This window comes from Idiotropiscis lumnitzeri, chromosome 6, assembly GCF_059441095.1.
Source record: "Idiotropiscis lumnitzeri isolate Australia: NSW breed Sydney's pygmy pipehorse chromosome 6, RoL_Ilum_1.0, whole genome shotgun sequence".
NCBI classification, from domain to species: domain Eukaryota; kingdom Metazoa; phylum Chordata; class Actinopteri; order Syngnathiformes; family Syngnathidae; genus Idiotropiscis; species Idiotropiscis lumnitzeri.
The window spans coordinates 19,129,562-19,143,145 of NC_142396.1; the positions used below are offsets into that span (position 1 = coordinate 19,129,562).

Sequence of the window (13,584 nt, forward strand, 5' to 3'; positions counted from 1 at the left end):
CTATACCATCAGACATGTTTCTTCCCACAAGTCGTACAATTCAATACAAAGTTGTTCATTTTGCCTTGTAAGAACTCTGAGGCGCAATCTTGGTGCAACATGAATAACTCAAATGTAGTAGCGGCAACCTATTTACTTATTGTGTTTATGGAATCTGTGGAATCACGGGTGTAAATGCTAAAATATTAAAATGTTAACTAGTAACTGTCATTATTGCAAATACAATATAGTCAGTTTTGTCGTAATCATAATGTATGTCGTAATTAACGATTAATGACAATATTGATGTGCATTGTTTGTTTTTAGATTAGGCTGAAATGAACTGATCTCATGTCTAAGCACCATCTTTCAATAATGCCTTAGAGAGGCTTTATTAAAAGTATTAATATGCTGACTGCTTTAAAGATATGTCTTTCATAAGCCATCAGATAACAAAGACGCTGACTAGTGCTTGTCAAGTTATAGCCCCTCCCCCTCAACATGAGTTTAACCCCCCCCCTAACTGTAGTGGATCATTATTAAATAATGACAAGCCTTGCAATTCACTAAGCAATCCCTTTGCCACTTATTACTGTTAACAGGTCACAGTGACCATAAAATATGAACTATAGAATGAGGTATTATCTTGGAATAGTGAGCTCTGACAGACTCATAACAACACCATTTCAAGTTTGATGAAGTCCTCCCAAAAAAAATTTAATGATTGAACAAATGTTTTATTGTCATATCGCAATTATGTTTTTGAAATTTAATCCAACTCTGATGTTTTATTATTTTTTTAAATATTTGGCTGTTGGGTTGGATCATAGGAATTGTCATCCCATGGTCCGCCACTCGTTTTGTAAGGACACCGTTAATGCATTTGTGTGACCTTGCGGCTAGCCTGTCTTTATATAGAAAGATGGATTGCAGACAGTGCTGTGCTTAATGGGACTGTTGATTGGACAATACACAAATATGTTGGTCAGCCCCACGATAACAGGCAGCTTGATGTCAAATCATCCGAGAATAATACTATAATTTTATAGAAACCATTTTTTTCATGTTGCCCATTAGCGTTTTATTTAAGAAAATGTGACAAACTGATTTTTTGTGAGGGCTACATCGTAGTTTTAGTTTCTCTGGGAGGACCACTTAGACTATGTATAAACACAACAAATTGATGGATAAATTGTTTTGAAAACAGAGAAAACTTGAGAAAATTGTTCAACTATTTTTTAAATTTATTTTAAAAAGGGTTTTGGAAACAAAATCATGTTTTTAATGAAGACAGGAAATACAAAGTTGATGCAGATTTTGACACCTGTGATTGAATATATTATATTTACATATCTGTGTTAATAATATAGCCTAAAAAGTGGCATTCTTCTTTATCACCCCATGGAAGACAAGTCAGGCATGGCCTTTCAAACCAAACTTTAGCTTCGTATGCGAACACTAAATGTATTCTATTGCAATGATGTTAGCATGTGGATTGAGGTGCGCTGTGAGTCCATGTTATCTGCCTTAGACCAGAGACTCACACACAGGCGGGTTGTCAGAGTCCTGACTGTGCATGGAGCTCAGGCCTGTGTCCGAGTCCTCGTCATTGATGTTGCAGGTCTTTGACAGACCTCGGGCTTGCTCCACCCAAATGCCGCTCTTCTGCACTGGCACCACTGCACCATCATCTGCTGTTGCATCAATATCATCATCGTCGTCCTCATTATCATCGTCATCATCCAGTTTCATGTTCACCTGATCTAGTTCTATATTCTCCACTTTGGCTTGTAGGTCCAACAGTTCAGTCTCTTTGCTCTCCCAAAGTGCAAGACTCAGGTCCAAGTCCCCTCTAATGCCGTCCAAGTCCGTCTTGAGTCTCAGTCCTATATAGAGGCTGGTGTTCAGTTGCGTTTTGATCCTCTCCTCCTCCAACACCACCTCCTCACCAGACACACACTCCAGCACTGGAGCAGCAGACAGGCACATTTCTGACATTTTATCATCTTCTCCTCTCTCCTCCCGCCGTCGCTTCATCCACCTATGGTTGAGCTCCTCCTGGATCTCTGCGGTGATGCTATCCATGAGCGCCTCTCGCTCCGTCAGCTCCTCCTGCAGCCTCACGACCTCCTCGCACCACCGTGCGTACTCCTCAAACTGGGCCAGCGCTTCTGGAGCCATTTTACAGTCCTCCGGGGATGCAGAAGAGTCCTCCAAGTAGGTCTCCTGCACATAGTTGACCCCGTGACGCTTCATACGCTCAAAGTGCAACTTGGACTCAAAGCTCTCAATCTCCTTATCCAGCTCCTTGAGTCGTTGGACCTGCTGGCGGATGGTGTGATCCTGCGAAAGCACCAAGTGGACCAACGTCTCCATCTTCTCCATGGAGCTCTTATCTTTACCGAGCGCATGCTCTTTTTTTTTGTTCATCTTATCCAACTTCCTGAAAGCCTTCCTCACAATGCGCCTTTGCCTCTCCTGGGACAAGTTGGTGGATGTGGCGGGCCAGCAGGTCCGAGCGGGGGCCCTGATCACTCCGCTGGGACCCCAATTCTCCCGACGTTGGACTACGCGGGCCTCAGCACTCCGCGGTCCATTGTTGGGAAGTGACGCATCATTCTTGACCAGGACGAAGCGGACGTTCTCCTGCTCATCCCCCCAAGCACTCCACAGTCGGAGGATTTTGGTCCTGTTTGGTAAAATCCTCTCAAAGCCCCTCCATTTCTCTACCATGCAATAGGATTGAGGGGGTCCGGATAGCATCCCAGCTGAGGCACCTTGCCGCAGATTCTGGTCCTCCAGCAGGACTTGGACCACATCGGTGCATGTGGTTTTCTTAGTCAGACCGGAGACCAGCTTCTCTTCCCGGCAGACCCACACTGAGACTTTCCCTTCTTCTGGCTCCATTTTGACAACTTCAAGTGATTCCAAAGATCCTGTTAATTTTTTAAATCAATCTCCGGACCTCAAATTCCAGTGTCATAGTCAATTTAAAGTAAAACTGGCGACATCATTCTTAAAGTAAATACTGAAAGAAAGGTCTATTGAGCGTCAAAGCTCATCTCGAAAGTAATTACATCCATTTCTTGTCCGTCGTCGCCTTCGCGCGGTCTTTTCCCGCTGCGTGGACATCGTATGACTCAGTCCCCGGCAGAAAAACTACAGCAGAGAGAAAGATGTGCGTGTCTGCCTGTGTTGGGACAAGCTGCGTGTGCGTGGGAGAGAAGAGGAGGCTCGCGGAAGCTTTGGGACCCGCCCCCTCTGGTCCTCTCCTCCTCCCCCTCGCTCACGTGCACAAATGCAACTACAGAAAATACAAATCGGCTTTTATTACATTTCGTTTTTCTCTTGCATTTTGTCCCGCTCGTGAGTACAGTGTGTCCAATTTCAGTTTTGCTTGTCTGTGCATAAGTTTTGTGTAATTTAATATTAGAGCAGGGGCATAATTATTGGATATTACTTCGAGGCAAAATATTTGAAGCAGGAGGCTGATCCATTATTAAAGAGGCTAACAAAGTCCATGAATGGAATAAAGTCCTTCAGGGAGATGGAGTTAGAGTACATCACACAATAGTTGAAATTACAATTTCAGAAGGAATTAATTATGGATTTGATGCCTCACGCAAAACATGCCCATGATGAACATTAGCAAGTTTTCAAGTAGTGTTGCACAACAGCATGCAGTGTAATAATAATAATAATAATAATAATAATAATAATAATAATAATAATAATAATAATAATAAAAGATCTGATGATGATAAACAGCTGTGGACTCAGAATAAAGCAGATGAAAATACATCTCTTAGGGCCTCCAGAGTTATCATTTATTGCAATATAAAGTGTTGACTCCATTATCCTTTCTTTAAATATTTCAGGCTTAAATATGGTTGAGGAATCCCATAAAAGGATTCATCTCTCTAAAGAGCATTTGTCTGTGAGATTGTGAATGTTAACGGTAATACCACGTATCATTAGTCTGTATTTATCTAAACCTCTGCTCTTAAGAATCCATTGGGTTTGTTGGGAGATAAGTGCTTAGAAAAGCATTTCAAACACACAACCCGGGCAGGAGTGTATGTACACAAAAAATAGATTTGATAAGGAAGATTTGTTGATGCTAAGGATGCGTCTGGGCTGTGAGATAACATTACTTTTCTTATCTTTGAAGTCAATTCCTGTGAGGTCATTACAACCACAAACTTGCTCACCCACAGACACAGACAATGCCAAGAATATCTAAAATAATAAGGATAACTTATTCATTCTTTCTCAAATTTACAGGAATGAGATGAGTGAGGTAAAGCTCATTATATATCACATGAATATTTAAATAAATACGTCATCTTATTGATCTACAGCAGGTTTCTCCAATTAGCGGTCTGTGAGACCAGCCAGCTCCCGTGCCGACTCAATGAAGCTTGATGAGTTCAACAAGTGGATAAATTATCGAAATAGCTCAGTGGGCCACTTTAGCGCCACTCCCACGGTCGTACATGCGATATTTTGAGCAAACCATGTAATCATTGCTGCCATTTGGACCACGAGAGCTAGCGTTAGCGTTATGTTATGTTGACAAGTGACGAGCAAGTTGTTCATTGCCGGGAAAGGATTATCCATTGAACCAAATGACAGGCTTCCAAACGCAGCCAGTTAAAAAGTGAGATGGAGGACTACTCACTGGAGGACTTATTCATTTTATATAACATTTACAAAGAAAAGTGTGAGCTGCCAAAAGTCATCCTGTTGGTGTTTTAGCAGCAGGCCAGCCTGCAGGCGGGGTACAACCTGAACAGGTTGCCAGCCAATTGCAGTCATTTGTTTATCAATGTTGCTGACATTGGCATTCAGGAATATTCCATTGAGTGGCTAACGTTTTTCAGCACACCTATTTTCCCTTTTTTGCACCACTTGCCGTGGTTCTGTTTTATTGATCAAACTGGTCATATGCTGTTGATCAAAATTTTCAAAAGGGGATTTAAAAAAGGAAATTGACATTGGACTTATTTTCTTTCAACTGCACGTTTTTACTCCTGTCTATCCCTTGACACAGATTATAACACTATAAATTGCTGCACATAAAACAATATTTACCAGTCCAATAAGATAAAGAAAGAAAAATCTAATTTGGTCTGCAACTCGGCAATCTTGATATACCTAGTCTAGAGCTGTTTTGAGGGGCTGCGTTGTTTATTTCATATTGTCAATGATTAATTCACTAACTGAATGATAGAGGGGTTCTGTGAGAAGTTATTTCCCAGAATTGAATAAATACAGCCCAGTTCATGCAAAGTTTCGCGCTTAATTGTCTTGGATAATGGATGGATGTCTGCCTCCCTCCAGTGGTCATAAAGGACACTACAAGACTCCGAGATCCACATGGTCGAAATCGATCCATCTATCATCTCTACCTCTTGTCTTCATTGGTATCGTGGGTAGGCTGGAGCCTATCCTACCTAATTTTGGGCGAGAGTTGGGGTACATCCTCGACTGGTGGCCAGCTAACTGCTGGGCACAAATACTACATGTATTGTAAATTGTTTCATGTCTTGTGTAACATAGACTATTGGCAAATAAATCACCTTTTGAAAGTGAAATCGTATTAATACAGTACATGAATTCAAGTGACAGTATGTAATTGATGTTTTTCATACAGACAGATGAATACAAACAAAAGTGCATTTACAGTAGAACTGGCCATTTATTTGAAATTGAATAGCATATGCATACAAAGTCTCTACAAAGCTAGAAAATATCTAACATACTTTAGAGCCACGAGGGAAAAATGTTACAAAGCAAAGATCAGACCCTGTGCGGTACCAATAGACACACGACTGGAGTTTGGATTCTCCTATATGTAGAGTACTTTCTTCTTCACAAAATAGGATGGATATTAGAATATCAAACATCTGTGATAAACGTTATTGTCACCTTTATACAAAGCACCTTAAAAAAAATTCTCCCATTACTCAAACGATGGGAGGAAAATATTCAAGGCCATTTGGGAACTTGTTACTGGATTTCTGTGCCACTTATGGTTCTAAATCTCCTAAAACAACATTAACAACACACAACAATCATACACAAACTTAGCAAGTGAACGTTGAAAACCATTTGAAATACAACAAATAATCAACATTTCGGAAGTGGGGCTTTTATTAACCGATGAGGACATTCTCTCATTGGAGGAGTGCCAACCAAGTTGAAAAAAAGTGTCACAAAAGTACGTGTAAAAAAAAAAAATGAAACAGTAAGACCATCTGATTACATGGAGATGTACTGATAGACAACTACCCTTTGTTGTTTCTTTGTCTTTAAATTGCTGGATTAAGTGGACACCACTTCTCTGACAGATTATTATGTTACGATTTCGCTGCAATTTCTTCCTTCCAATTTTACAGGCAAAGTTCAAAATGATTAAAATAATTTCCTTAATTGAATGCATGAACCTTTATGCCAAATGCCAGCATGAAACCAGGAATGTCTACACAAGAAATGTACCAACGTTAAAAGTTCTGGGGGCTGATGAGTATCCCAGATGATTCCATTCAGTCTACTGAGTATCATTTGTTAGCTACTTGACAAATATGCCCTTTTTCTCCAAAATGTAACATGTAAATGAGATAATATGAAATGTCAAGTGTCCTTGAAGGAATTTAGTGGCATTGAGCAAATATTGGTGTGAAAAGTTAATGTTGATATTATCTATGTCCGAGAAATTGTCATTCTCTTCCCCAGTCTGCAAGGCAAGGCCTCACCAACTAGTTACTGTGTTTGAGTATCGGGTTGCACAAACCTCTTGGATTTCCTCAGACGGCCACTTAGGGCTACAGGAAATGGACTTGAGGATGTAATGTTAATTGTCTTGTCCATGTTCTTCTGTCTGTTTTGCTGCCATGTGATTTTGAAGGAGACTCTCAAAGACTCTCCATCTGAACAGCCATCAGATGATGAGTGCATGTCAATGAGGACACGTTTGGCCAACCAGCCAGTTGTCAAAGTGACAACATGAAGGCAATGATCACTCGGAGTGATGACCACAAATGTTATTACTATGGGTTTTGTTGATTATTTGTATGCATATGGAACTGAAGAGAAGGTGTGTCTGGCCTGATTTTATCATCGGCATGATGGGCAGTTTTCTCATGAAAATGATGAAAGAACATACATTGTTCCCTATTGCTGCTTTGTATGAGCTGACTGAGATGGATTTAATAAAAGAATATTGTTTTGAATTGAAATCTTGTCGTTTGTTTTATTCAAGGGAGTGAAATATGGAGTATTTTTCTCCGCAATGGATCATGTTGCCATGAACTCTCATTACATCAGTAGTGACATCATTACTGCATTGTCAACACTACACTGTATTGTTGTACATTATGTTGCTATAACACACTATTGAGGGTTTAACATTTAACATTTTAGTAAATGTTACTTTCCCACTGAGTAGTGTGGATGCACAGTCAGTGTTAAAATTAACACCCTTGGGGTTGAATTAACACCAGCATATTTGCCATGTACCATTCAGTGGTGACATGCCACAAACATCAGTGCTGTTGAATCTCAATATTGACTATAACAAATAAAGGGGCATTTATTGAATTACAATAAAGAGTGGAACCAAGCCGGTTGTTTCTACCAGTGAGAATAACAATCTCCCAAAGGAGAACATGTGCTCAAACCACTGCATTTTTTGTTTTGAATGAGACATCCGACACTATTCAGCAAGATCAGTACAAAAACTCAAACACATGGTATAGTGCGAGCAGATGCTGCAGTGCCAAATGACCCAAAGTGTTTTATTATAATACGTGTGAAGGAAAAACTGATACAATACAATAATTATAAGACATTGAACATTAAACATTAGTCCACTACTGGAGGGTGTGTAATAAGAAATGCCTCATTCTCTAATTGTCAAATACTGACAAAAACAAAACAAAACAACATTTAAAGGAATTTAGCGATAAAGAGAAGACACTTTTAGTTTCCAGAAAAAGGCACTTCATGCCATTTACCATGACATGGCTCAACCAACAAACATCACCTGCTACAGTGCACAGCTTTTGGTTTCTGTATGATAAATGCATTTCTTTGTTAAGAGTGAGTAACCTAACAGGGGAAAAAAAGGTACTGTCTTTAGATATTTAATGTGCCCGATTCAACAACTAAGAAATAAAGATTTAGAAGAAAAAAACAGGCACATGAGCTGGAATGATCAATATGAACATTTCCAGACATTTTAGTCTCTTTAAACACATAAGATGGTCCACATGTGTAAAAGCTCAAGTAAGCTGATGTAAGTCAACTGAATGGCATTTATTTGGAGGGACATCATATGTTTTTTTTTTTTTAACAATCTAAAACATTCGCCTATCATGAGCAACTGTGTTATATATGAAGTTTATAAAATTCACAGTGCTTTCCAAAAGATCCTTTACAACATAAGTAGTTGTTACAGTATTTCACATGGTCACTACATCGAAATCAGTGCTGTTTCAAAAAAATGTACCTGAATTGTTTCATTTTGCTTAAAATTTCTTATTAACATACTTCTAAATAGTTTTCCTGGAATTACAATATAGTGTATATACTGTATATATATTCTATTCATAATGATTTCCCAAAGTTTAGAAGCTAAGCAAAGTTTTTTTCCCTTGACGAAAACATACAAAATGGTACAAAACTTTGATTATTTTCTTTGGGACACAACTTTTTTGTGTGCAGCTTGCACAATTTAGCATTCCTATCTGTTAAAGAAAAACGCCTCGGTACTATATTATATAACAATACGGTAGTGTTATTTCCCCTAACATGAACTTGCTCCGGTTCTTGATGATGCACAGGGTCTGATCTTTAACACACACACACACACATGCACACACACATGTACACGTGCACGCACGCACACTGTGTCAAAGGGAGGAATATTTGATTTGGTTTTGTTTGTTGGTAGTAAGCAACATTAAATTTGATAATAGGTGTCAAAAAATGGAGACTAGGCTTTCGGAGATGTGACATCATCAGGTGGTATCAGATTTTTTTTTAGGAATGTCTGCCAGGTCTCATTTGACCTGACATATCTGGTTGAATAAAAACTTGTCTCTCTGTGGTTGTGATGGTGCAGCTATTTTCCTTCCCAGAGGGGAGATTTAATTTTCAGACATTTCACGTAAAATGTCAGATTCTTAACATGAAAAGGCTATATGTGTGTGCGTGTGTGTGTCTGTGTGCGTGTAGGCGGGGGTGGGGATGAGTATTATTCCTTGATAAGACGATAGATGTGGTGCTGAGCTCCATGCTCATTGTTTGACACCTCAAACACACAAGCCATGCACAGCAAGGTCTCCTGAGTGTCCCTGTTGCTCACAACCTAAAATCCCAAAAGATGAAGAATCATCAGAAATGTGTCCTTGAACATAATGACATCACGCGTACTGTGTTGTAATCTCACCAACAGAATAGTGAAGTTCTCCAGTACACTGTTCATCATGTATTTCTCTGGCAGGTGTTTGAGCTTGTGGATGAAGTTGATCATGTATTCACACATCGGAGAGCGACTGATTCTGTAGACAAAACGTCCGTTCTCAAACCTGGCATACTCCGTCTGAGAGAGGAGAGAAGAGATGACATTTGTCTGTTCCGGCGCCTGGCGAGTCCGATAGTTTTCTGACTTCCTGCTAGAAAAAGCGCAAGTGAGTTAACGCAAAAGGACACAAATGGCCTCTTTCTCTTATACAGTGTTCACAACTCTGTGTTAGTGAGCACTTTTCCTTTGCTGAAGTAATTCATCCACCAGACAGCATGATTACTGCGCCTAAGACTGCCCGCTCTAAAACATGCAGTTTCGTTGTATTAGCTTTCCTAAGAAATTACTATTCTTGAATATACCGCATTTCGATGGTGCATTATTTGCACTACTACTATGTTCATAACTTCATATCCTACTCTTTATTTTTAAACACATTTTTCCCAATTGCACTTATCATAGAGGGTCATCCTATGTCTCTACCAAGGAAAGATTCGACACATTATTGAAAACAGAGAATAACAATGGTTGTTAGAAATCGCTTAATATCTGCAACACATCATTACCACACGTCAGGAAATTACATAATTCTCAGACAGGTCCCCATTAGGTCAGCACTATCAACCAAAAATATATCAAATGTTGAAAGAATTGTGTGTTTTGACAAAAGGCACAAATCCCCAAATATTATGAAAGGGAAAAAACTCAAAAAAGCATTTCATATTCGTGTAACACGCGTCAACGAAAATACATTTTTCAAGGGAGTACAAAGTCTCACCTCCACCTTCTCGACGACTTGCTTGCCGAAAGAGCAGACCTTGGTTGAGCAGGTGATGGTCATGTTCTCTGAGCTCTCATACTGGCTAGTGACCCCATAAAAGGCCGCTGGGTCTTCTTGTACATTGTAATTTAGGTCAGCCTGTCGAGATGAAAGAACCAAGAAATGACCACACAAATAAGTGAAGGCTGTGTCTCATCTTATGTCCAAAGCCTTCTACAAAGCGAGGGCTCTTAAATTTCTGGACCATTCTGGTCATATCAAAATACCGCGCAATTGCGCCCTCTGCTGGTCACTGTCTCTATACAGGAGTAGAAACAAAAATGTCTTATAATGATAAGGAATGCTTGCATTTATGATTATAGTTTGCAGTAGGACGTTATTGTGTCACATAATACCGAGGGCTACTTTAAACAATGTGAGTATTTTTTTCTGCATAAAAGAATCAAAATGTTAAACATTCTAAGTTGTTGAACATACCTGTACTGCATCTCCCCGTGTAGATTAAAAACATTACTTTTATAATTATCCCTTCATATTATGTGAGTGATGGAAAATGTTGTGGCTGATTCATTTCATACATACTGTACAGATAAGGGTGGTCCTTCTTTTTTTATTATATATATATAAATATAGTTATATATATATATATATATATATATATATATATATATATATATATATATATGTATATATATATATATATACTAGAGCGTGGGAGAGAGAGAAAGAGAAAGAAAAATCAGACCCAACAAACGATAATACAAGAGCCGCATCAAATATCAAATATTTTGCAGATTCCTGAAGATATATTATTTTAACAATAAAGAGCGTGTAATTGAAAATGGTGTAGGACATCTCATCAGCAAGCTTTGCACCAGCCTGATCACGATCCTAATATTTGAATCAGGTGTGTTGTCGGAGAGAGGCATTTCAAATTTCATTTGGGGACCGGACAACGGCACCCCTCACCTGTTCTCTGACATGTTTTTATTGTTGACGCTTGTTGAAACCTAATCGTCATGATTTCAATTGCGCAAAGTTAAGAAATATCGCAGTTCAAATTAAATATTTGAGCAATTTTTACCACCTTTATTCATCATGTAAAATTTGCCCCAAAACAACCCACGGAAACAATACCATAATTCATGCAGAGATAAGAAAATATTCAGAGCAGACTAATGAGAACACGTTGCTCCTCAATGACTAATTGAGAGAAGTGAGGGGGGGGGTGTCCACTACTTGTAATGAGTTCTCCAAGGACAACTGTGTGGTGGAAGTCAGGCGCATGTGCGCCATGAACACACACGCATACATGCACGCACACAAACACACTTCTTTCTTTCGGAAGCATTTGAATAATGCGCTCGAAAGCTTATTTGCGTATAGAACAAGATTTCAACATGATTCTAGCCCAATCTTTTTACATTATTATCATTTTAGAATACAGATGCGATTTGTTTTTCTAATATTTGCATGTGAATGTGTGTCTTCGACCAATGAAATCTTTATCCTAACCACAACTGTTTTCCTCATTCACTCGCTCAAGAGACCGGTCTCCGTGAGAAAAGTCGACATCGACTTTGAAGTAAATTAAAATTGTAAATCAAAAGGCATTACTGAGAGAGATCTGTAAATCACTAATCCCACGCTTGTCCATGCGTTGAGTCTCTGAAACAAAATTCTCCAACGTCGCTCAACAATGAAGCAATGCAGAGGCCTCAATCTTGGTTACCACGGATATTTAACGTCAGATGTATTCTTAAGTGGAGATGGAGCAAAAGAGGAGCGTTGAGGTGAGCAGGTGTTCAAACAAAGCCAGTGTGTGTTCATCACTGCACCACTTCCATATCCCAGGTGGAAAAACATCACACATATAGAACATACACACCCCCTCACACCTGTCAGCACAAGGAAATGTCCCAATGGAAAACTGACGGTTGACCTACGACACTACATTGGACAATTTCAAAGCCTAGCTGAAGTTGAGAATAGATATGGAGAAAAACACAAATGTATGCAACAATTCCAACTCAGTTGTGTGCTCACCCAAAATTTGATAAGATAGAAAGCGTTTTGAGGGCCCTTTGCAAACAGCTCCTTAAGGCCGCCTTTCTTCTCTGGGAATTTGTCGTAGATCTGCCTGATGTCCACACACTCCAGCAGGGGGTCGCTGTAACTCGGGTTGCTCTGATTGATGTGCACAAACAGGTGCTTGTTGTACTGAGGAGGGGAGAACAATGGACAGATCAGTTGGCGACAAACACATGAAGAACATTTACAACCCAGGTTGTTAATTGTGGCGTCAAGGTTGAGGGAATTTAGCCATTTTCCTCCTTGAATACGTTTAATTAGGTGAGTCATTTCAAGGTCAGTAATTCATGTCGGTATAATTAAAACACACCGTTAGACACTCAGGACATACAATGTACCGTACTTTCCAGACGATAAGCTGCTACTTTTTTACTTTTAATGCGAAACAATGTATTCATGAATTTTCATTGACGAGCTTCCAACCGCCAATAGATTTACTCATAGTCTCGTCACATACGACCAATGAAATTACCCGACACGTCACAGTGGCCCAACGAAACTCTCCGAGTCTGCCTTCATATTGAATATTCATCAGCCATTTGCGGGAGGAGGGTGAAAGCTTGTGGGAGGAGCGTGCTGCTTGAGAAAGAAATGCGGATGTTTGTGTGCGTAGTAGGGAATGAGTGCCAGTCATCTCTGCAGTGCGACGCCCGTCTCTCTGTTGTATCTTTGGATACCGACTTCCACCATCGCTGGCAACGGACAACAAGCGCTGTCCCCGGAGGACAGCAACCCCGGCCATGGAGCAGCATCTCCCCGGCGTCTCCCAAACACGTAACAAACAGCTCACAAACAAACAGTTTGCTGTGTGATGAAGAAGGCCAGACAAGCTTGTCGGCGAATTTGCCTCATGTGACAACAAAAGAGCACGAGAAATGTTCTGGGATGCTACTGTGTAAACAAATGTGTTCATTGTTTGTTTTGGGTTTTTTTTTTGGGGGGGGGGGGGGGGGTATTGAAGGTGAATACAGGTTTTTAAGAATCCACCTGTGGGACCTCTTTCTTTGTAAATATGGAAACCCGTGGCGAATAATACAAAGCAGTCAATATATGTGCAAATTTGATTTTATGGTTAAACTGAGCTGTTGTGGCTTTTAATCACCTGCGCTTTATAACCTGGAAATTGAGGTACAGTCATTTTCACTTAGATGTTCATCGTAAATCTAGGACCCATTAGTCCATCTATCCATCCATCTTCTGTACC

At 39.8% G+C, this 13,584-nt stretch overlaps 2 protein-coding genes across 2 annotated transcripts in view; both read right to left on the bottom strand.

Moving 5' to 3' along the window:
- Positions 1–515: 515 nt before the first annotated feature.
- On the bottom strand, positions 516–3,174 carry LOC148335511 (ras association domain-containing protein 10-like). Its single transcript, XM_088298867.1, has one exon. It carries the CDS (start codon positions 2,884–2,886, stop codon positions 1,507–1,509), a length of 1,380 nt encoding a protein of 459 aa, XP_088154993.1. The 5' UTR covers positions 2,887–3,174; the 3' UTR covers positions 516–1,506.
- Positions 3,175–8,855: 5,681 nt separating this feature from the next.
- Positions 8,856–13,584, bottom strand: part of LOC148335512 (transcriptional enhancer factor TEF-1-like) — a 43,222-nt gene continuing 38,493 nt past the window's right edge. The window contains exons 9-12 of the mRNA XM_088298759.1: positions 12,336–12,509; positions 10,287–10,427; positions 9,434–9,586; positions 8,856–9,352 (exon numbers count right to left, since the gene is read on the bottom strand). Coding sequence (XP_088154885.1) covers positions 9,239–9,352; positions 9,434–9,586; positions 10,287–10,427; positions 12,336–12,509 — 582 coding nt within the window. The 3' untranslated portion in view covers positions 8,856–9,238. The remainder of the gene's footprint in view (positions 9,353–9,433; positions 9,587–10,286; positions 10,428–12,335; positions 12,510–13,584) is intronic.